This window comes from Hippoglossus stenolepis, chromosome 16, assembly GCF_022539355.2.
Source record: "Hippoglossus stenolepis isolate QCI-W04-F060 chromosome 16, HSTE1.2, whole genome shotgun sequence".
Classification (NCBI taxonomy): domain Eukaryota; kingdom Metazoa; phylum Chordata; class Actinopteri; order Pleuronectiformes; family Pleuronectidae; genus Hippoglossus; species Hippoglossus stenolepis.
In genome coordinates this window covers 15,333,242-15,357,170 of record NC_061498.1, presented here as the reverse complement: position 1 = coordinate 15,357,170, position 23,929 = coordinate 15,333,242, and the positions used below count along the sequence as shown (strand labels likewise).

Here is a 23,929-nt window from a genome sequence, read left to right as displayed (position 1 = left end):
GTACTGGCCTGGAGCTAACCTGCCTCCTCTTCCTCCTTCAAATCTGCCTCCTCCACCCCTGCTTCCTCCTCCTCGCCTGCTTCCTATTCTTCCTCTTCTTCCTCCTCCTTACCTGCCTGCTCCCAGGGTGGACGACGTTGTCAGATCCATGTACCCTCCTTTGGATCCAATTCTCCTGGACGCCAGGTAATCACATCTATTCATCCATTTTAAGAGGGAGACAGCAAAGACCATTGAGCTTAAATTGATCAATAATTTAATAATCTTTGAGATAAACAAGGATATGTTTAGAGACTGCAGGAAACAGGAAAACAATGTCATTCAAAAGTTGGTGTTTTTCATCATTCACTCAAAAACTTTATGCAGCCCACAGTGTACAGAACCATTCTATTCCTGTAAATAACTGATTTTCATCCAGCAGCAGCCAAATGAAAAAGGGAGTGAAGACAGTTTAATCAAACTTCTTTTGTCTCTTCCTCCCCAGGGCCACCGCTCTGCTCCTCTCAGTCAGCCACCTGGTGCTGGTCACCCGCAACGCCTGTCACATGTCTGGCAGTATGGACTGGATCGACCAGTCGCTCCACGCCGCAGAAGATCACATGGTGGTTTTGCGCGAGGCGGCGCTGGCCTCTGAACCGGATCGAGGCATGCTCGGAGCTGACGCACAGAGAGAGCAGGCCATTTAGAGCGAGCACAGACACTGACAGAAGTAGAACAGCAGCAGACCGTCACGAACACGGCTCCGTTTTTTTAGCCATGAGCTCAGTTGATACTTAACAGTCACATAGACGGTGTTGAAAAGGCACATTACCCAAAGTTAATAAGGACTTCTGACTTCAGACTCGCCCGTGGACCCAACAATTGTATTTTTGCTGCGAGGCGTGCTGGAGCTCACCTTCCACCACAGCTACATAGGGATTTCTGGAAAGTAAACGTCACACACTCCCACATACAGGCTTTTTTTTTTGTATGTAACCCTACAGCAGATGTTTTTCAGAGTTGCTCTGTTAAAGATGTAAGCTGCCTGCAAGTGAAAGGCCTTTGGAAATTTCTTCTTGAGTGCGCCATCACCCAGCGGGAGGCCTAAATCCAATCTCTGCAGCACTGCACAGTCACATGGAGGCTTAGTCAGCTAATCCATTCTGAGGAAAATAACACCCTGTTAGCTTGTGAGCTCCAACTCAGTGGACCAACGGAACACTAACCTGACTCATGTAGAATCTGAGGGGTCAGCGTGACTCGAGGACGCTCTAAAATGTCCCTGATGCACTTAAATCACCCGTCTGTGTTGCATTCAGCTGCAGAGACCAAAATCTATAGTTTTAGCATCAGTAAAAGTTTGTTCTTGTTGAATAATGCCCTTTGTCCATTTGGACGGTTTTAGGATTAATTGGCCCACTTGAAAGTCATCAGCCATAGCAGCACTTTAATCCAGAATAGAATATCTCAACTTGTACTGGACGGATTGGCACAAAGTTCTGGGCAGATGTTCATAGTTCCAGGAAGATGAACCCTTATGACTTTGCTGACACCTTGACTTTTCCTCTAGCAATACCAACAACTTGTTCTGCAATGTTTAAAAACTGACTGGCACAAAAATCTGGACAAATGTACACGTTCCCCTGAGGATAATATAACTTTTTGTTCAATTAACTTTTCATCTAGCGCCATCATCGGGCCAAAACTGTGATTTGTTCCATACCTTTGTTGCATTATGACTGTAGCATACACTGTAAAGATGGACGATGCTTTCTCTCAATATCCTGAAATGAAGCAAAGATATCCTGGATACGAATGCTGCCATCTTGTGCTAATGACGCCATCTGCACAATAGCGATCAGGGAATGGAGCCACAGAATCCAGAGTCCCGCCCCGACCAATCAAATCACGATTTACTGCATCAAATAACTAATTAAAACCAAACAAACTAAAAGAATGAACACTTGAACAAACTTCAGTGTGATAAGAACGACCTAAAATGACAGAAAAATTAGTTTGAAGTTTGATGTGACTTTTAGTTTGTGACTTTTAGTTCTGTCCATGTCCCATCCACTAACATGGAGGAGGCCAGGGTTATGACCTATACTGCAGCCAGCCACCAGGGGACCACTGAGATGTTTCGGCTTCAGCAAAACCTCCAAAAGTCAGTAAACAAAAAAAGAAACACTTGCTCTTTAATTCAGTCCCCAAAATGTTTGTTAAATGAAACTTTGATATTAAAATCAAATGTATCCGCTGTTTCAATTGACATGTGAAATAGGGATAAGAAAAATACACAGATATCAAAGCAGACCTGGAGATTTTAGGGAAAACAATCGTGCTACAGGTCAATTCCACCCCCCCCCCCCTAAAAATGTTGCGTTTGACTTCGTACAGTACGTCTTTGTGCTTCGTCGCGTTTGAACAGTGTGTTGATCCAGGTGAGGCAGAATTAGCATGTTGTTTTGGGCCAGGGTGATGTTATTGGAGCATGTCTACCTGTTCCCTCATGCATTACTAATAGCCAATCCCCAAGGAGCCCTAATAAGGCTTTAGCCACAGCCACTGTGAACACATGGGCTCAGGGCTGCGACACACATAGCACAAACCTTTTCACACAAACGTCTGGCAGACAAGTGAACACACATCAGCACGTCATATGGCACAACCGTTAAATACACTTCATCGATCGGGGGGGTCAAACACGTTGCGTAAGGATTGTGGTGACTATCGTTAAGTGGGGAAGAAAAGCAGCTCGTCTGTTAATCAAAATCGAACTGAACATGCAGAGATGTTTCGATGGAAAGACATCGATCGTGGAGGAAGCATTTAGAAAGTGGTTAACCTTTTATTTTTTTCTCCTTGTTTACATTGTGTAATAGCACTGATATTTTTTGTAAGCACTCCTTTATTTTCTCATCCTTATTTCCACAGTTTGTTACTGATGCCCACACAGCCTTTTTCTTTTTATCTTTCATCGATTTGTACAGATAAAATGAAGTTTCATAGGAGATTTTGTTTTGTTTTTGGTTTTTTTTTTGCTCTGGACAAAAGCTACAGAGAAATCCATGTCCGATAAAAAGTCCACACACACCATACTAATTTTTGACATAAATAAAGGTGAATTTTTTTCTTCTTTTTATTACGTTGTGAGTAGTCCTTTGTGCAACAACACGGTGGCAATATCCTCCCGCCCGCCGTCCTCCCTTCTCGGTGGAGGAAGAAGTCCCTGCTGCAGGAGCGTCAGTCAGCCTCCACATGTGCTCACTGTTCTAGCATAGAAGCCCTTTGCTTTTCTTTAGATCTATTTGCTTCCAGCTCGGTAGGGAGGCATATTCATCTCTCTTCATTTCCAAAATAGTCTGAAACACAATTGTGGTGATTAAGTGACAAAATTTATTAAATAGATATAAAATACATGTTTGGTTTAGCTAAACTTTCAGATTTATCATCTGAAAGCATGCATGTGTTTTCATATGCAAAACCTGGTGAATACTGCAGCCTGCTGGTTGACAAACATCACTGCACAGTGCTGCTCCTCCGTCAGTTTACCTGGAAGTCCTGGTCGGACAGGTAGACCTCCAGCTGCTGGGGGTCCACTCCTTCAGGTAAGGGGCTCCGCAGCAGCTCCTCCAGAGGGTACTGGGTCTTCATGAGCTGGGCCAGGGCGTCCTGCACCACGGTCAGCTTTACCCTCCCTGAGTTGCCCTGACACACGCAAACACACATCGGACACACCCCAGGAAAAGACAGCACTAATAATTAGACTACAACATAAAAAACAAGATAAACAGGGATATGTGATACAAAAAGGAGAAGAAAGAAATTAGACAGAGCCCAGTCAGAGTTAAAATGGTTCATTACCTTTCAATTTGTTTCCAGAGTGTGTGGCTCCATTAACTTCATATACCTCTGAATCAACTAATTCCCATTCAACTCATATGTCTTTTAAGGCAAAATGATGAGAACATATTAGGCTTTTTGTTGATCTTCCGCAACTTAAAAATGTGCCTTTAACGCCAAAAAAACAACATTAATAAATCACTACAAGAATTTGCCCGTTCGATAGAAGATCCCAACTGCTTTAACTCAAGCTGCAAATTTGATTCAACAGGTAGATCAATGCAGTGGTGACACATGACAGCAGTGGTGGAGGAAGCACAATAAATAGATTAAAAGAAGTATTCAAGTAAAAGTACCAGAGGCGGAGTCTAATGTCACCTGCCCGCTCTGATTGGATCAGTGGATCAATTCCCATCTAATTATTAATTATTTTCAATAATATAAAAAAACAATGTGAACATGTACCACAAAATATTTGCTGATATATGTAGTAGAATAAAAGTGAAAAGTACCCAAAAATAAATCTAAAGTTAAGATACAGTCATAAAGTAAATGTACTTTGTTACATCCACCACTGCCTCTCATACAAGTTGAGTCTTTCAGTGATACTTTCAAAAATGAGTATAGCTCATATTAATAAAGCAGATATAAAGTGCAAAAACAACCCACACATAGATATACCAGAGAAATACACCTAATCTCTAATGATAAACTTCTCATATAACTGCATGGTGCTTGTACCTGTGTGGAGGGTCCCAGGCTCCTCTCCCAGTGGGGGAAGACATTAGTGAAGGTGAGAGGTTCCGACCCCTCTAAGATGAGGTAAGCCTGAGGTGGGCGTCTCGGGTTCATCTCTGGGATGCAGAACAAAACAGCACATGTGTAAACTCATCAAGTGCCAACAATGCTTTCACCTACAAGCCATCCTTGTCAACACCCCCCATCCCCCATTTACCTTTGCAGTACTGCAGTGCCGTCTGCATGGCACACTTCCTCTCATCGTGCCAGCAGCTCCAGGCCGAGACTGAGCTCTCCGTCTGCTCTGGCTGACCCCTCTGCCAGAGGTACACCTCCAGACGGTTGTCGAGCAAGAACAAGACTGGTGGACAAGAGAGACAAGAAAGGCGGAGGAAGCATTAGACAACAAGTGGAATTAAATCAGTCAAAAGAGGGAGTTTGAGGTTCCTGCAGGATGCTTGGGTTTTGCCGACAAGAAAAAAGGACACAAAAATGAAAAAGACAGCGAGTAAATGTGTAGTTAAGTTAAATATTTTAATCATTATATACCTCCTGTAATATCACCTGTTCTTAAAAATACAACTTATAACTTTAAGCTTAATGTTAAAAAACAAATATATGCACATATATTTTTCATGCATGACTTCTGATAAGTTACTTATAATTAGAAACTGACTTTTAAATTACTTTTGAAAATCTGAACCCTTTAAATGTGCTTTCTTTTTTTATCTCAAATTGTTATAGTGATTAATGATGTGTATTTTAAACCTCTATTTGCCTTCTCTGGTTTGAACCTACTGTATATAAAGTGTGTTTGAGCATTGTTAAAAGCACTTATATACATCTTCTGTCTCCAGGTTTTTTTACTCAGGATTATCTATCTTAAGGCCATACCTGAGGATTTGAACAAATAATTAGAGTTGAATTAAATAAGGGTTAAGTTTCATGTCTTGCTCTCACCTGGCTGTGGAGCAGAGTACAGACTCTCCTGCACAAAGGGCATCGCCATCACCAGCCCCGGCAGCCGGCTGGGACTCTGCAGCTCTTCACCCTGAAAGCTCCCGGAGGAGGTGCTCAGATGGAAGAGACGAGGTGTGAAGTTATACTTTCCTGGATCTGGCAGGAGACAGAATACGTTTTTGCACTGAATGCTGAGAATAATGTTCTGTGGGAAGAAAACCAAACAAAGTGTTTTTTAACCTTGCAGCATGCAGTCATACGCCTTCCTGTCCATCTGTCCCAGTGCTGTCCAGAAATCTGCAGGCTCTGAACCCTCCTCTATTACCTGCACCTTCACAGGACAGCTTTTGTTGAGACCCAGCTCTGGTGGGCACCTGATATGCGCACACCCACACACACACACACACACACACACACACACACACACACACACACACACACACACACACACACACACACACACACACACACACACACACACACACACACACACATTACAAACATTAGAATCATAACTCAAGTCTATAATCTTTCAAAACTCCATCCAGCATACGTGACTTACATTTGAGTGAGACTCTCCACTGCCCTCTTGCTGACCTCCCTGGTGCTGGCCTGGGCTTTACAACCAGTCCAGAGGTACAGCACCCCCTGCTGGCTGTTCAGCAGGACAACAGAGCCCCTTGAGCGCAGACCTGCACAGCAGCAGTCCACCTCGAGCAGAGATCCCTCCTCAGGGAGCTCCCCTCGCACGCAGAACAGACGGCACTCTGCGACGAGAAAAACTATTAAATCACATTTAAATGTAAAGCAAAACAAGAAGATGAAAACTTTCCCTAGCAATCTGAATTGACCCTACCTGCCTCAGTGGAGGCCTCCTCTCGTTTGCCCTTATGAATGACCAGGCCTCCCTGGAAAAGCTGCAGGAAGCAGGGAGGTTCCTCTCCCTGAGGTACAAGCACCTTGAGGAACAAAGCAAAGGAGACAAAGGAGGCCAATTGAAAATGTATATTATACCATATAACTTATATACCTTAACACTGGAAAAAGCACAAAAATGTATTACATTTATTTTTGGCTGATTGATTTTAAAAGCCCTGCGTTTACCTGCGATTCTTCCAGGTTGTTCATCCCAATCGAAAGGAAAGCAGCAGTGTCGCGTCCACTGACACTGGAGTGACGACCTCGCCACAGGAAGAAGGCTGTGTTTTCTTTGTGTCCAGAATCTCTGCTGCATTCATCCAAACTGTTCGTCTTATCTACAGCAAAGAAAGAAGAACTTCTGTTGTTTATATTTTTGAAAAACTGTAAAGTCATCTGCATTTCCTCGTGCATATCATAAAAAGGACAAGCAATCAGAAGTAAGGAATGTGGGGGTGGGGTCTCTTTCTCTGAATCTCACGCACCAGCAGCACTGATGCTGTACGTCCAGCGGATGACGTAGGAGTCTCCCTGGTGAAGCTGCCCTGTGCTCTCCACTGGAACCTCACTGTCATCGAACTCCTGCACGTGCCAGGTGTCCACTGCAACCGTCCTCAGCTCCATCTCACGTCCTTCCTCCAGCGTGATGACGCCGTAACCTCTCTGGACATCGACCCCACCCAGGACGTTGTGGACCAAACTGTCTCCGTCCAACGACTGGCCCGACACGAGAGCCTTAGCATCGCAGGGGCTCAGGAGGTCTGAGGGTGGGGAGACGGATTGGGGAGCTTGAACTGGGACAGACTGTCGAGAGGGGGAGAGAAAAGAGTTTTAGAGTTTAAAAAATTTAAGTGTCAATAATGCCATCGTTTAAGTGCAAGAAGTGGGATTGGTGCAACAATAGTGTGGACTATGTATGAGCAACCTGCTGTAACATGGCCAGTTTTTATATTTGTATTTATTTTTGTACTTAAATTTTGTTGCATAGCTTTGCAATTACAAAAAAAAAGTATATTCTATTCTATTCCATTCTATGATCCCTCTGTGTTATCAACTACTATTCAAGGGTTTTCCTACATGTCCCAAAATCTATAATTGCTTGTACTATGCAGCACTAGAAGGTGGAATCAGTAATGGTTTTTAGTCTAAACAAGATGGAGGAGTCTTTCTTATCAGATCACAAGCCTAAGAATTAGTCTTTGTAGCACTGTTGTGCTCTGCCAATAAGTTACTGATCTCTATCGCAATGTAGAGTTCTTTCCCAACATTTTTTTATCCTTGATACTGAAATATTTTGTGATTTTGTAATTTTGATCACTGTATATTAAAAGTAATTGCTTCAAAACAGTTTAAGATCTGTAAGTGAAACCTTGAATAATCCACACACAGTAAATAAGTGAACGTGTTTGTTTCCATTAACAAACTGAACCTGTGTCTCCAGGTTCACTGACGCAGCTTCAGCCCTGTCTCCGCCCGTCCAGTCCTTAAACTTCTCTCTGAACAGAACCGTCTCGTTGTTCTCTGAGAGGACGCCGAACAGCGCCCAGACGGGACGACCCTCTCCCCTCCTGAGAACAGATGGAAAAGGGGATTGACTTTATATCTGCTTGATTAATATGAGCTATCCTCATTTTTGAAAGTATAACTGTAAGCCTTTCTGGTAGAGTGGAGGTTTGTAAAGCAGCATCATGGTTGTAAATGTATATGTTTAACTATCACATATGATGGGTGTAATGTTTGAGTGTGCACATAATCTTTTCATTCATGAGAAATATTGGGTCGTAAAGCACAGTATCCATACAGTTAACTTTAATTTTCTCTCTCAGTGTGAATGTACAGCTACAGGGGGCAGACTTTATCTTGGTTTCATGTCCACATGTTTGAATTTCTGAACAACTGTGTTTCACCAGCTGCATTCCAGCAAGTCATTGTGTGAACAGGAGTTACAGCAGCCTGCTGGGATTTGTACAGCATGTCAGGTGTGCTGGGCTTTCTCCATGTGCAGTGTGGAGTTACAGGTCATTTATTTTGGTTTTACAATGTGCACTACAGACCAACAGCAGATTTATGGGGTTTGGCTGCATGTAAGGTGCTTTCAGACATACACTGATGTTCAGCCATTTCCCTGAAATGATCCATATGTGAGAACGCAAATGTCTGAGTAAGTGGCTCTGCACATTTTCTGCAACTTTTCCTGCCAGGCCCCAAGTAGAATGTCCAGAAAATGTCAGAGTGAGCCAATGTGAGAATACAGAAGGAAGAGAGTGGGTGTGTTGATGAAACTGGAAGAATCCAAATATCTGTATGAAAACAAGGGGGCATACATGGAGAAGAAGCAGAGAAATTCCATTCCCAAAATGCTCCTGTTGTTGTGAACTGATCTGACCCGGACATTCTTCGGAAAACGTCCAGAAAATTGGGTCTGGACATTAACGGAAATTTGTCTGAAAACAGCTTTAATGTTGTCTCCATCACTTTGGTTTTACTGTGTGCAAAGCAATTCTCAAACACAGTACTTTCTCTGTTGTCTCTGGTATTACCTGGTTATTTTTCATAGTGAAGTACAGACTAAAAGCTTCTCTTGCTTCATCGCCCGCAGTGTGAACTTACAGCTCTATGCTGGGGTTACTCTGCGTGGGATCCAGTGGGTTGATTCGACAGTTGCTGTAGTCATAAGCTCCGACCCACACCTGCTGAGTCAGCTGGAGAGCAACGTTTCTGCTGCTTGGGGAAACATCGCGTCCGTGCCACAGGTACACCTCGCTGCCGAAATCAAACACCAGGGCCTGGACACACACGCAGAGGCGCAGTTTATGAGTTCTGCAGTACCTTTCAGAAACAGCACTAATCAGGCAAAAGCAGAAGAGAAACTCGGACCTCAGTGGAGCCCAGCAGGGAGATGGTGGGGATGGAGGCCCAGGCTTGCTCATGAGGCACCAGTCGGTTCTCCACCAGCCTGTACACACAGTTAGATTCCACCACGCCACACTCATAGAGCTCGTCCTCCTCTGGTGCACCAGCTCCTGGAGAGAGAAGCATTTGCAACATTTTTCAAGCATGAACAAAACTTAAATGTAAAAATGTACAGTTGCTCTGATTTCTATTTTCTTCTCTTATGTGTGTTTAACAAACTGATACAAATGATAATCAAACAATCTATTTTCTGGGTGATTATTATTATTAACCTCTGTATTGCATCCGTCCTCCGAGCAGGTCCCAGAAGTGTGAAGCCTCGCTGCTGTCAGAGTTCAGCCCCTCCTCCAGGTGGACGACCTGAGAGGCCTCACAGCCGAGGTCTCTCTGGCTCTGGATGGATGACGCTAGCTCCGTGGCCTGAAGAAAAATATAAACTTCTATAACTACTGCAAAACATGCAACCAGTGAGGGACTGGATAGTAACAGAATAGCTAAAGATGAAGATTCCTATCACCTGATATAAAACTGTTTTTTACAATATAAACAAGAGCCAAAGGTGAATTTTTAAATCCCAGAATGCAATTTCCCTTGTGTCGGGTGTCCTACATCTATATTTACATCTATATTCACCCAGTCTTGTCAGTAAAGAACAGAATTGTATCTTGTTCCCCCCCAAAAATGTCCCCAGGGGATCCCGTAAATAATAAAAGATACTATTGGTTTTGTGAACTAAAAGCAATTTTCCTCCAGAAACATGTTTTATGTATTTTACTGCATATGCCGCTCAAAATGTAAAGTAAAAGAAAATACATTTTGTGGCTTAAAGAGTCATGTGATTTTATTCATTATGTGGTTTAAATTGTAAAATATTACTATTCTTCAGAATGTGTGGAAAACATTTCATGGCATGGGATGAGAATATTTTAGTACATCTTTATACATTTTCACTAAATGTATTACATTTAAAAAAAAATGTAACTCTGCCAAATTGTGATTTGATCCAAATATCATGTATAAATATATATTGAATAATCGGTACCTTGGCTTTCTCCTGCTCATTGGCAAACTCTCCGGTCCACAGCACACAGCGCTCCGGAGTGACCAGCAGGAAGCAGTCTCCACTGTTCAGTGACCGCGCCGAGGGCTCCACCAGGCGCACCTGGACACGCCACCTACCTGTCACCACAGGCAGCAGTTAATATAAACCCCTGAACATAGCGAGATCATCACACAGAAACAGATCACATCTTTTCTGACCTTTAATGTGAATGAGCATCAGGCTGCTGGAGGGGGGACAAGGCTTGGCAGCATCTGAGGAAACGATGCAGTCTTCTGATCTGGACCCAGAGGAGTTCTTAGACTCTGTAGAGAGGAACAAGCACAAGGTGAGAGAACTGAGAGGAAGAAGATGACAAATAAAGAAACAGAAGGAAATGTAATCTCACTCTTCTCTGCTTGGATCCTTTCCTCAGCAGCTGCGCTAACGCTCTCTCCCATGTAGTCCTGGCTGACGTCCTCTCTGGCAGCGAGCGCCCTCAGAGGGTTTCTGGAGCCCTGAGTCCGACGGGATGGACGAACGGACCGCCTGTGCTCTGCTACTGCTGAGGTCAGTCTGTACAAACACACACACACACAAATAAAGTTTCACATAGACAATATCTTTGCCAGTTTCTAACTTCCACGTGGATGTACATGGTTAATAGGATAAAACCAGGCTCACATGTGAGTGTTGGTCTGGCAGAGGACACCCAGGTCCTGCTCACTCTCTGTGGCAGCAACGTCTCCACAGGGTGGGGGGGCGCAGGCAGAGGGAGGCGGCAGGTCGCCTCCATTACACGCAGCGGATTCATCCACAGGCGTCTCCTCATTCTGTTCCTGCGGAGAGGCGGAGGGTGGGGAGCTCTGCGGAGCTGGAAGGGGACAGATGTGGAAACTTGAGAAGACTTTAATTACATCAATGGAGCTTTATATGATGGAGGACGGGCTGTTTATGTCGTACCTTCACGCTCCATCACAGGCAGCACTGAGATCTCTGTTAAATCAACACACACACCAAAGATTTAGAGAGAAACAAACAGGGAATAAGAATCAGTGTTGTGTAAATATGGTTCTAACCTTCCTCAGTTGAGTGTCTCTTGATGTGAGAGTTCTCGTTTGTGTCGGATTCTGGAGATCTGAGGCCTGACAGGTGTCAAAACACAAAAAGGGGCTGAAGTCAGAGAGTGAGGGATGAATTTGAAAATGCAGAGATTATGAGAGTAAAATAAAAGAGAGTAAAGCAGAGTGATATCCTCACCTCTCTTGACCATGTGTCCAGGCTCCTGCTCCTCTTTTCTTTCCTGCTGTGCGTTCGCATCCTCTGCTTTGTCCGTCGGAAGCGGTTCATCCTCCACTTCTTCCTTCACCTTTCAGAGCCACAGACACACGTCGGTTCACATACAGGTGAGCTCTAATGTACATTAAAACATCACACATACCAAAAAATTTCTAACCTTCTGTCTCCACTGAGGCTGAACCGGGTTCTTGGTGGGAGAGGAGACTTCTTGTGCCTCGAAGGACTGATTTGTCTGAGGATGAAGAGAAAACACGAAACAGGTAATAATAAAAAAAACAACAAACTCATTTTAGTGCTCAGAGAAAATCCCATCTGATTGGCTGAGAGATGGGGCACACCCTACACACGTTGCTTGTCCATCACAGGGCCAACATACAGAGGCAAACAACAATTCACGCTCACGTTCACACCAACAGTCAATTTAGAGTCTCCAATGAACCTAACCCCACTCAACGTGTCTTTGGACTGTGGGAGGAAGCCAGAGAAAACCAGACAGACACGAGGAGAACATGCAAACTTCTCAGTGTAAGACCCAGTCAAACCCGGTATCGAACTAGGAACCTTCCCGCCCATAAAGCAGTAGAGACATATAAGTTTAACTTGCATTTTTCATTTGAGCAACAAAATCCAATGAGAAACATGCAAGAAAAAACAACATGCATATCATGTTCTTGATAATCGTAACAGATTCTTCAGTTGTTGCAGAAATGAAAAAAAAATTTTAATTTGGAAGGTGTGGAGGCAGGGGTGTGACACATTTTCTGATTAACCCCATAAAAGGGGACGTGATAAAAAAAAAGGTTTGTTACCGTCTAGTGAAGGAGAACAAAGACAGTCAGACCGCAGAATGAACATAAACAATATGGCAGCTCAGTTTAGAAACAAAGCACCAGACCTTGACTCCCTTAGTGTCAGTGAAATGTAAAATATCAAATCCACCTGAATCTGTGCGGTGACAAAAAACGACAACTTTTCACTGCATCCAAAACACTGCAAACCAAGAAGCAGCCATTAATCAGCCATGCAGCGGCTCACACAGTTACCTGATTGAAACACATGATATATTGGGGCGTAGAGCTAGAATAGACAGAGGCAAACACAGGTTCCTGGGAGAGAGGAGGAATTAGGAGAGAGAGGGGCTAAGGCGTTTTAGAAAACTAGACTGAAAATCAATGTTGTCATGATGGAGATTTAGACGGATGAATGCAATTTAAAAGGATTATTGAAAGACTTACCCAGATCTGAGGGGTGACACTTTCACAATGGAGGTTGTCTGTCTCCTCCTACAGAGGGCGATATGAGGGGAAAACAGGGGGATAGGAAAGAAAAAACAACATGAAAACAAGTTAAATGGTATAAAATCAAAATGGAAATCAACAAAATAAGTAATTTAACAAATTTAATAAATTAATACACACATAAACACACACTTTCTCACATTCTGTCACCACGATGAAGATGACAAGGTCATCAAAGGGTCAACATTTAACCACTAATTTAATCTGTAGTCTGTTTACATTCCACTTCAAGCTGTGAGACAGTCGAACCCATCTCAGTACATAAACACTAACCAGCCTGCATATATGCCTCCAGTAACTTAAGTCAGTTCTCAAGACATTTAGCACATGCCAGAACCAGAGTGCTGTTGCTAAGAGATTCTATATCTGGTTACAACGGCATCACAAATACCCAAATCTGACCACAGGCCTTTTCCTCTCTATAGGCTCAAGGACGGGAGCGAGCCCGATCACCTCAAACTGCAACATTGACTTTTATATGTGACATTTTTGGACTGACTTTTACACGATGTTTTACACGAGAATAAAGCACTCAAAATGAAACAGTTACTGTTCTTCAACCCTTTTCATTATAGTCGTAACCCTGATCTATATTAAAAGGTAACTCTTTAAATTTTACAACCAAAAAGTCAGCAGGATCATAAAAAACACAGAACCAAAGTTACAAAGGCACAAACACAGTACGAATGTAAGGTTTTATTGCTTCGGCTATTTCTTTTGGAATAAAAAAGAGTCTGTAAGGAGACATTCAGTTTTGCCTTGAGGAATAAATAAAGTATCTCATATTGTATCATGTCAATCTGTCATGTGGGGGTCCTACAATGCTTTGCACAGATAGAATCAAGGGACTTAGAGCTTTCAGACATTGTATAATTTATCTTAAGTCTCCAGCCTCCCACAGACAGGGGCGTCGCAGCAGGGAAGGCCAAACAGGCGATTGCCTGGAGCGTCGAGCTGACAGGAGGCCCCCAAGAACTGCTGATTACATTAATCCACAGCATGACATGTTTGTGTTAACCCCCTCAAATTCTATGATTGGAGCTTTGGATGGAAACCATATCTGTTTGCTGTATAAAGTCCCTTGAAACACCCTTCAGCACTGGTGAGACAGTGTATTTCAAAAGGTAGAATTGCTGACCCATAAACTTTATCCCTTAACTGCTGACAGTCTGAAACTCAGTGGCTCCAAACCGGAGAGGAGTACGGATTACGGAAGGACAGAAAATGATGGCCATTACAAAGCGACTGCACAGGTTGTTATTCTGCAGCTGGGATGTGGTCCGCTGGGATTCCCACTGTGCACACTGAAGACATCACAGAAACAACATATCTCTGTTTCTCACCTCACTCCTGCTGGTTTTGGTCGTCTCCTGCAGTGTCGAGGTTCCATCCACCAGCGTAACCTGGACGTGTCCCGCCACTGGGGATCCTTCATTGATTCTTGATGAAGATGAAACATAAACCATTAAAAAACTCTCCCACGGTTCCGTTTTCATTCTAAAACCACTGATAATGTATGTACTTATACTGATCCGATCATTTTTATAGCCAGATTCACATTCACTGTTTTCCTCATATTATCATCATCAGAGACCTTAAATGCACACTTTAAAAGGTTTTTGAGTCAGAGCAAGGATGTCCCACATCCCAAGTCTGCCACCAACTTCCCAGTATCAACTGTTCACCTAATATCCGTCACTTACAGGACTTTCCTGGTGGCGTCTGAGCTGCATTCCACAGAGGACACCGACTGCTCCTGTAGCCTGGTCTGACAGGGCCTCTCCTCCTGAGGAGCGTCCTGCTCTGATGAGACTCGTATTGGTGTGCAGGCGATGGTTTCCCTCCTGTTCCGAGCCCTCTGCCTCCAGGGTGTAGCAGCGAGCGAGCCTCCCTCCACACCTGAAGCCTCACGTCTCACTCTTCGCGGTGGTGCAACAGGTCCTTGCCTCTCTGCACCCTCCACCCTCCCCTGTATCACTGCTTCTCCACAGCCTCCACCGTTCTGTTCGTGGCTGTAGGGCGCATCCGTCTGACCGCCCTCCATCCCGCTCCACTCAGAGCATGAGGAGCGGCTCTTCTTCAGGATTCCTCTCAAGCCAGGCTCAGAGTCGGAGCGCTGCAGGCCCTGCGCGCCGGGTGTGGGCTCGGCGTCCGGTCTTGGCTGGGAGAGACGAACCTCGCTGGGTTTTAGGTTGACAGACGAGGCCTGCTGTCTGTCGGACAGTTGAGGGGACAAACAGAAGGCAGGGAGCTGTACAGGGCCTTTCTGGAGCTGGAGAGAGATGGAGATCATTATTTAGAATACACTTTTGGAGCATTCTACCAGAATTGAGATGTTTAGATTGAACAGATTATTGTCAGAGTTAAACTTAAAAAAACTTGCTATGTTTAAGTATGTGTTGTTGAAAATAGCAAAATAAATAGATTTTATTTAGATTTTATTGACTTGGTTCTTCTTCTTACCAGGCTCACCTCCTCCACAGTGATGGGCTGAGTTCGGTACCGAGCTCCCTTCTGCCTTCTCCTCTCCGGGGGCCCGTCGGGTTGACTGGACCCCTTCTTCCCAGGCAGAGACAGTTTGGTGAAGAGCGCCAGCTTCTCGCTCATGCTCAGCCTGCAGCTCTCGTCGACGTCTTCCACTGGCTCGGCCTGCACAGACTGGGACTCCACTGGAGAAGCTGGTTTGGGGGCGCTGCAGGAAAAAATAAATCACATGATATCAAACAGGCTTGTGAGGGGAATTACTCTATATTTTACTCCGACTGTTCAGACCACAGCTGTCAATAGCACCAAAGGTATTAACGACTTGTGTTTAGGTCTATTTAAAGAAATCATTTCTTCTTTAAAAAGGAAATTAAACATTATATTTGTGACATGTTTTTCAAAGTGTCTTCAGTAGGAACCAATGAGGTGTAAGTGAGTGCACATGTGCAAAATGAACTAATGAAGTAGTTCTCAAACTTTCTAACCTACACTTCTTTATCACAGACTTTTGGACCAGACTGTATGATCCATTAAAAAAGTTGATATTGAAGTTGATACAATCAAGAGCAATTGTACCAACATGTTTATTGTTGACTGTCATTAAAGATTTTAATGGGAAGAAAAATATAGAATAAAGCCAAGCTTTTCAACACGAGGGTCATCTATAAATTGATAACCTAAAACACTGGAGTATTGTCTAAGGTAATGATGTGCAAATATGATATAATATGCCTTTATATGGATGTGTATTTCAACCGATGATGGTAATATCAGACCAGTGGGATTAAACTCTTCATCTCAATTACATCTGACCACCACACTTCCAAACAGCCCACCTGATAGCCACCATCTCCTCACAGGTGATTGGCTGAGTGAGGAAGCGATGGTCGTTGCCACGCCGCACCCTGCGTTCGTGGCAGACGCTGCCCGATCGAGGCTTCAGGAGGGCCGGGGCCTCGGGGGCTGCAGATTTCTCCAGCTCCTGTACAGCAGTAAGAGAGGACGTTAAAATCAACACGACATCGCCGCAGGTACACCCCAACGCTCGGGTCATAGGGCGGCCTTGATTGACACACTCCACCTGCTAAATGAATAAAAAGAGAGACCACAAAAATGGCAGTGAAAACTCCCTCTCCTGATGTCTCCTGTTCTATTTGTATGGACAGAGGGAGGGGGTGGGGGGCTGGGGGTTTGGATGGCTGGTGAATAAAGCGACGAGCTGTAAGGTGGAGTGTCTCTGTGCACATGGATTGAATGCTGGCCCAACAGGTCACAGTGTAACCAGAGCTGCGGCGGCTTCTGTTACCTCCCCGCCTGCCTCCACGGAGCAGCAGGCTAATTATAACACAGCCCCTGTGGTTGTTTCTAGCAAAACAGTGTCCGGCACATTTTTACCTGATGCTTCAAGACTAAAACTGTGCACGAGGTGAAATGTAGGAAGGAGGACTGTAACTGGAAACTGGAAAAAATGCACAGTGTGTTTAATCTTCTGTTCTGACTGAACAAACATTAAAATTAGTTTGTCTTTTAATAAGTGCAGACAAAGAGCACCAAACCAAACTGTGCACCCGGTTACAGCACCATGTTTAAACCAATCACGTTCCCTCTACATGATCAGGTTGTGCTCTGGCTCGCTGTGTGTTTCAGACAGTAAGGTGAGCAGCTGAGGGGATTAGCGATGATGGATGAAGTTTTCTCTTTATCTGTTTAATATATTTCTCAACTGGAATGTCACTCAGTTGGGCGCAAATCTCTGTCAAAGTCCAACAGTCCCCTTTGAATTAATCAACACCAAATTTAACACATTCATACCTATCAGTTCCCTAAATGTGCTTGATGCTTTTTTAATCAAGATCCATGTATTATTCCCTGGGAAAATGCCAAACAAAAACACCCTATCTCACAATGTTAAAGAAAGTGATAAAAATAAATGTTTTGTGGAAATTTGTTCAGTAGTTTTTGTGTAAACCTGCTGACAAAGAAACAAACAGGCAAATAGACAGGGGCGAAATAACTTAAAGTCAGAATTAAATCCAGTGTGACCAACCACATGATTATTCTTTATCAGTGGACATATTTCAGTCTGCTGCAACATATTAACAGGAATTTCTGGTTTGGCGGGTTCATTTGGGATACAACATCCTGATCACAGCTTCATTGGCATGAGTAAACTTTCAGAACGTCTTCAATTATTCTGCTGTGAGTGTAAACCACGGCGTAGTTTGAGATGAGTCATTTTCAACAGCAGGTGTTTGGACAGGTCAGCAACAGCAACACAGATCCTGTGTCAGCGCAGAGACTCACTTTAAACAAAGACATCTTGGCTGCCACACTCATTTTGGCTCTGTCGTCTGTCTTCACATCAGCTAGGAGGGAAAAAAACATAAATCATCAAGATTAAAATAAATAAACAGGTGATGGAAATATATAACGTGGAAATAAACACTGACTTCCTGAGAAACTGGCAAAGGACCAACAGTTTCTGACACACTCTAGCATAAAAACAATCTATATATTTACATAGCATTTTTATTTTCATATCATATTGTATACTATTGTGAATTTGTGTATTTAAATATATAACCATTCTGCAAATTAACTTCTGCGATCCATTTATTTAAAATTTGGATCATATCAAACTTCATTTTGCCTTGAAATAACAATACATTAAAGCATCCCACTTTTATACTGGATTAAAAACCAGTATTGTTCACTGATTACATGCAAATACACCATTTCTGGCGAGAAGCTCTTTTATCCCCAACCCTGACATACTGTATGAAACTAATACTACGACTAGAACACCAGACTTTTGTTGCACTTCATGTCGGATCCCTTTATCTCACATCTGGCATCTACCAGGTAAGTAGAAAAAATAACGAACTTTTAACAGTCTTGAAAAAAATTAGGTAAGGTTTTATAAGAAATTCAAATCAATGTACCACATTTTGAAAGATCCATACTTTTGGAAGTTTGAGCTTAAGTGAATCCTTAATTAATGTTGTATTTGTGCAGTTATCTCACTCTAAAATTAATAGTTCATATAGCAATAAAAACTTTATTCACATGGACAAAGTGTTTGTGCGTAGCTGTGGGGTCAATTCTCTTGAGTCGATCTTTGAAAATTCTTGCTTGCAACCTTTTTGCGGCGGGGTTAAGACTGAGCAGTGGTGTCGTGGAGTCGTAAATCTGTCTTCACTGAGGAGATTAAACATTGTGAACCTAAAAATACGAGCTGATTTATTTCACGAGCTGTTACACAAGTTTATAGAGGCAACTGTGCAAGTCCGATTGCACGCTCCAAATATTTGTTATCTTCGCACAACATGTGGTGAGATTATTCAATATTTTTCTGATGCCCCTTTCCTCCCTGTTGGACTTTATGACTCAAGTACGACATGAGATGTATGTTTTTCCCTCCTGCGGTCATTCTCATTGTGTTCACACTGTCAGAGGTGACATTAACTGTGACCTTGTTCCTCTCTGTGTCACAGGTCACTCGGCCAGAGCCCCAGCAAAGCAGAGGCAAGACTGAAAAAGCTGCTTGTCCTCGAACACTATAACAGTCTGTATGAGAAGAGTTCTTTACCTTTACAGTTCTCCTCTTCTTCTGCATCCACCAGCCTAGAAGAATAAAAGAAAAGAGGGAAAAGAAGAGGTCACCGAGTGAAATATGAACAGGAAGGTGATGCAGACTTTAATCTTCAGCTCCAGTGCGTTCCCTCCCACAATGCACGTCTTTGTGCCTCAACATGCAGCTCCACCAATCAAGATGCTGTGTCATATTTGCATTCTAGGTAAAGCAACACTGTGGATGTCATGAAGGAGGAAAAACACATGCAAACCACACGACCTTTGGGACTTTATGTAAATGTGCTGCACAAACGAATAGACAGAAAACGAAACCTGTGTTTCCAACAAAGTAAAAGACTGGAAACTACCATGTAATAAGTTGTGATGACGTGTCAATAATTGGTAAGTCTGCTAATGTGTACACATTAATGTCGTTGGTTTTCCTGAAGATACGCTTCACTGCAAACAGGTCACTGCAAACAGCATCTTTTTTGGGGGAAAGTAACAAACCAGGTGCCTCATCTGCAGCCCACAGCAAACAGCCCCTACCCGCTGCTCTCCTCCATCTCATTGGCTGTGATCGGCTGTGTCCTGAAGCGCTCGCTGGTCTTGCGACCACCACCAGGCCCGCCACCAGGGAGGTAACGGCGGGTGCGTCGACGGCCCCCCTCAGAGCCCGGGTTCACAGCCAGGTCCAGGGAGGTCGTGGCTTGCCCGGCATCAGGGCAGCTGGCGTCCACACACAAAGAAGAGGAAAGAGGAGGAGGAGGAGAAAAGGGAAGAAGATGTTGAGATGAAACCAAGTGTTGTCACAGAGGTACAAGGTCTGATAGTGACAGTCTGGATCACACACATGCAGGTGACCCTACACTTTCTCGGGCTGCGCTCCGCTCCCCGTCTGCTGCAGGAGGGCACTTCTCAACTGGCCTACCGACACCCGAGTGTGGAGCTGCGGGACATCGTGTCCATCAGGGAAGTGGTCCCCCTCCCCACTCAGCATGCTGGCAGAGTCGTGGAAACCCTGCCTGGAGGGGGCGGGAGTGAGGGGAAGGAGGTGAGGATGCAGGAGTGGGGACCGTGGGTGCACAAAGACTCTCAGAAAAAAATTAAAAAACTGAACCTTTCCATCAAATTTTGCCAAACGTCTCAAGAGAGAAAGGTGATGAGTTTGTGTCTTTTTTTTCTGAGAGTGAAGAGGTGACCAGTCAATGCCCACTCTGAGAAAATACACCCGCACCACATGTCATGATGGGAAAAGTGATGAGCTGGGACAGGACCAGCTCTCACATGTACATGCAAGAGGAGAATCAGAGTGGCTTTACAGCTCCCCGCTGGGACTCACTGATTTAGACCTCTAAGTTTTAATTAGCAACAAAGGCTGCAGAGCAACTGGTGAAGTCAAGGATCTGCTGCTGCTGCTGCAGCTGAGAGGAACAGACCAAGTTAAAAACTTCAAAAGCCACACAACGGAAACACAACCCCCAATGGAAGTGAGAGACAATAGATGCTGTTCTTAGGGCACCAAAAAGGAAGAATGCACTGTGTACTCAAACACACAAATTGACATTTTGAGGTTTTACAGCCTTGTCATTTTAAGTGGCGTCTGACACATCCGGGTTTTCACAAATGACGGCTCACTTGACTCATACATCCATGACTTACCTGCAGAGAGTAATGTTGTAGTTTTTGCATTAAGGTTTTATGTTAATTTGCTTGTGTGAGATGTCTCGGCCACTGTACTTTTCACTCAGTGAAGTCAACATTCACTCCAGACACGACTCACCTTCCCAGGTAGCTGGACTCTGCAGGCGTCTCTGCCTCTAATCCATTTGTGACCCCTCGCGTCCTGCCATTGGCTCTCGGGCCATCTGAGTTCGACATTTCTCCACGGGCTTGGGATGCCGGGTCATGCGCCTCCTTCCCATCCCTCCTCACCCACTTTGAAGGTAGTTCCTCCACGTTACCATAACGCTCAGCCAGCTCTCGCCTCCTCTCAGCCTTATAGCGAGCGATCCGCTCCGATCTGGGCTCCAGGACTGGGTTCTCCATGGCGTCGATGTCCCTCAGACGGATTCAGGGATGGAAAGCAGTTGGGTTCTTCTTTCTTTTCTAGTAAAATCCAGATTCCATCAGCTCTAAAGATTCGTGGAGTCCACCAATCGGAGGCTGCAAACCAGTCTGCACATCAGTGAGTAGAATGTTTCTCCTTAAAGATGAAAAGCCAAACATAAAGTTAAGTAACAGATGTCCACTTGTCACCATCGCAGCACATGCACATCGCCTATCCGCCCTTCAGGGGTTTGCATGTCTTGCTAGAAGAGACCCATGACAACACAGATGACCAGATGCCTTCATTATATATTAAACAAATTTTCTCCTTCATTCACGTCTCTCTCTTCTCTCTTGCTTGAGTCCATGTAAGATGACCTGTGCCACGCTGCGGTGCCATGCAGGAATCTCCCCTTGCACTGAAACACAACACCGCAGCGCCTAAGCTCCACTCTGGATCCAGGCCTTCAATGCACTGAGTCTGCAGGTTCACTGGACTTTTCCACAACGCAGCAGGTAATTTAAGCTGAACAAGTCACTGTTCTTCTGTTCAAATGTTATCGAATGAGCAACATAGCCACTTTGACTGCTGCTAGCCAAGACCGAGCTATGTGAGGCCAAATGACACAGCTATGGTTTATAATTTGTTTAAATACACAAAATAATGAGTATCTGAATGATGACACGCTCACAAGGATGAGTCAGTAAAAAGTCCCTGCTGGCTACATGGTTGCCTGGAGGTGAATAAACAACATTAACAAAGCCTGAGCCTGTGACCCAGATATAAATAGTACTGATATGGCACAATTTGCACGTAAAGACAGTCGCCAAACCATAAGCTCGGTCGGCAAAGGCTTGAGTGCGTATGTGTGCTCACGAATGTGTATAAACATAGATGTGTGTTTGCACATGTGTCTGTGCACTTTCCAAAAAGTGTGGATGTCAGCATTCCTGATGCAGGAATCACAATGGAGCCAGAACAAAGAGACATGAGCCGTGGACTTAGTGCACCACAGAGATCTGCTGCAGGCCTGAATGGTTCTGGTGGAGGCAGCGATCACAGAGTAAAAGTCACAACTTATGTTTTTATTTTAGCACTTTTACTGCAACTGAAGGACAGAAGAGTGAGCGGCCAAAACAGATGTCATTAAAACTCAATATATAGCAATCGTGTGAAATTCCTCTATGACATGTGGTCAGACTGAAGACCACATTTGCAGACACCGTCAGCAGGACATTGCAAATCCTCAATGCCACTGGCACAGTGAGCTTTCATGAGCTGAGGAGTATGATGACACCAGGCTCAGAGCTGTGCTCTGTATATCTGTCGCCACTTCCTGTACCTGTGCTTCAAACAAAAACAATCAGGACTCATCACCCCACAGGCCCAGGCCCACAGAGAGGGCATCCCCCAGTCTCACTGACGCCTCACTCCTTTATGCCTCTGCTGAACAGAACATGAGTAAAAGTTAACGGTGGCCACACTCGTGTTAAGAGCAAAAGTCATGTGACCGGCTGGAGGATTTTCGATCGGAGGGGAGTTTGCCATCCAGGCTCAACAAGGATCATGGGCTTCTAATCCAGAGACACTAGTTGACACTGGCTCGGAAATAAAGCCTGTGAATGAGCACACAGGGCCAACGCTTGACCTCCTGTCAGAGATCTAATCTCAAACCTCAACAATGCTCTAATACTCAAAGATGAATGTGAATATATTAACTATTGATTGCTGATTTTAGGAAGTAAATTAACTCTCTAGCAGCACTTTCATGGCACAATTTCAAACCTGTATTGGGAATTATTTTTACAGGCTTGAAGGTTTGACTTCACTCAAAGAGCCAACATATTAGACGTTACGGAACAGGAGGACCTCATTGTCCAGTGGCATTGAAGTAAACCAGATTAAAATGTTGGCCTAGAATAAGCCTCTGTCCAATTACACCTGTCCTGACTGACTGCAACTGGAGTCAGTGTTAAGCCTCGGTCTCTACATTAGAGGCATAAGGCTGAAAGAGCAGCTTCCCCCCTCATGCAAACACCATTATCCACTCATCAGCTTCCAGTGGGATGAAGCACATCAACATCAACAGGTGGTCTGATGGCAGTTTTGACATTAAGCTCTATATAAAATGATCTACCCAATGTTCAAAACAGCAAACTCATATTATGCATTCTTGGAATATTCAATGGCACACCCTTTTCAAAGTCCAGACATGTGATCACAGTTATATTCATAACAAAGGGGATTTGGGGGCTATGAAACTTACTTTATCAGGACTCAATTCTACTTATTTACAGTTATTTATGGTGAACGAAAATAGAAAAACTTAACTCAGTGGGTTAAAGTCGCAATTAGATGAAGGGAATTAAAGTTCTTGCAGTTTCATTAATGCGTAATTCGTGCGTAAAACGTGGTCTGGTTGACATTATCTGCCAAAATGTGTCTGACTTAAAATACCTTTAGACACTAAATGAAACCTTTGACTCTAAAGTTCAGAAAGTGAGTGACCACACGAGTCCATACCCGACGCACAGCCTCAAGTTCAGCAGCTCAGACGCGATAGCCGAGAGACGATTGACAGGAATAAGCGACTGTTTGGAAACATATGCACAACTCGGGCTTAGATGAAACATGTTGGAATATGCTGCAGAAATTTCGTTTTCACAACCAATGAACGTAGAAAGAAAGAATTCATGCGCATACTTACGTGAGCGGTGCCGCTGCCCTTCCTCAGCCCGGCGGTCCCTCCCCACTGGCCCCCGCTCCACGGACTGTATCTCCAAATGTAGCCACAGTGGCAGCTGTGGAGGGCTCCGTATTAAGGGGGGAGAGTAT

General features: G+C 44.1%; 2 protein-coding genes and 1 long non-coding RNA gene across 6 annotated transcripts in view; 1 reads left to right on the top strand and 2 right to left on the bottom strand.

The window, feature by feature from the left end:
- Nucleotides 1-494, bottom strand: part of LOC118122958 — a 41,855-nt gene extending 41,361 nt beyond the window's left edge. Inside the window, exon 1 of the long non-coding RNA XR_007034888.1 lies at nucleotides 113-494. This is a non-coding gene — a long non-coding RNA (uncharacterized LOC118122958). The remainder of the gene's footprint in view (nucleotides 1-112) is intronic.
- The window catches only part of tmem98 (transmembrane protein 98), a 7,540-nt gene extending 4,419 nt beyond the window's left edge, over nucleotides 1-3,121 (top strand). For both annotated transcript variants that reach the window (XM_035179933.2, XM_035179935.2), the window contains exons 6-7: nucleotides 127-186; nucleotides 485-3,121. In XM_035179933.2, the coding sequence (XP_035035824.1) occupies nucleotides 127-186; nucleotides 485-686 (262 nt within the window). In that variant the 3' untranslated portion in view covers nucleotides 687-3,121. The remainder of the gene's footprint in view (nucleotides 1-126; nucleotides 187-484) is intronic.
- svilc (supervillin c) lies at nucleotides 2,815-23,929 on the bottom strand. Of its 3 annotated transcripts, XM_035179899.2 has the most exons (34): nucleotides 23,802-23,929; nucleotides 20,828-21,250; nucleotides 19,914-20,069; nucleotides 19,594-19,773; nucleotides 19,061-19,095; nucleotides 17,776-17,837; nucleotides 16,308-16,453; nucleotides 15,451-15,679; nucleotides 14,691-15,259; nucleotides 14,331-14,427; nucleotides 12,925-12,972; nucleotides 12,733-12,795; nucleotides 11,847-11,921; nucleotides 11,651-11,759; nucleotides 11,470-11,535; nucleotides 11,354-11,386; nucleotides 11,075-11,264; nucleotides 10,800-10,966; nucleotides 10,612-10,716; nucleotides 10,394-10,530; nucleotides 9,624-9,771; nucleotides 9,316-9,461; nucleotides 9,049-9,224; nucleotides 7,826-8,006; nucleotides 6,924-7,242; nucleotides 6,625-6,776; nucleotides 6,377-6,479; nucleotides 6,083-6,287; nucleotides 5,761-5,894; nucleotides 5,521-5,676; nucleotides 4,778-4,921; nucleotides 4,564-4,676; nucleotides 3,532-3,687; nucleotides 2,815-3,341 (listed from the first exon to the last, which is right to left on the bottom strand). In XM_035179899.2, exons 2-34 carry the CDS (start codon nucleotides 21,091-21,093, stop codon nucleotides 3,252-3,254), a joined length of 4,956 nt encoding a protein of 1,651 aa, XP_035035790.2. In that variant the 5' UTR covers nucleotides 21,094-21,250; nucleotides 23,802-23,929; the 3' UTR covers nucleotides 2,815-3,251. The 3 variants fall into 3 exon arrangements, with proteins under 3 accessions (XP_035035790.2, XP_035035791.2, XP_047199750.1); XM_035179900.2 differs by lacking the exon at nucleotides 19,914-20,069; XM_047343794.1 differs by lacking the exon at nucleotides 23,802-23,929 and having other exon boundaries at nucleotides 7,868-8,006; nucleotides 20,828-21,117.

What these genes read in the sequence shown, in the direction of transcription:
- svilc (XM_035179899.2), bottom strand. Translation starts at nt 21,093, where the DNA reads ATGGAGAACCCAGTCCTGGAGCCCAGATCGGAGCGGATCGCTCGCTAT. An exon ending in CCAAGATGTCTTTGTTTAAA is followed by an intron (nt 16,454 to 17,775) that starts GTGAGTCTCTGC and finishes ACTGCTGTACAG; the next exon opens with GAGCTGGAGAAATCTGCAGC. An exon ending in TGCCAGACCAACACTCACAT is followed by an intron (nt 10,967 to 11,074) that starts GTGAGCCTGGTT and finishes GTGTTTGTACAG; the next exon opens with ACTGACCTCAGCAGTAGCAG.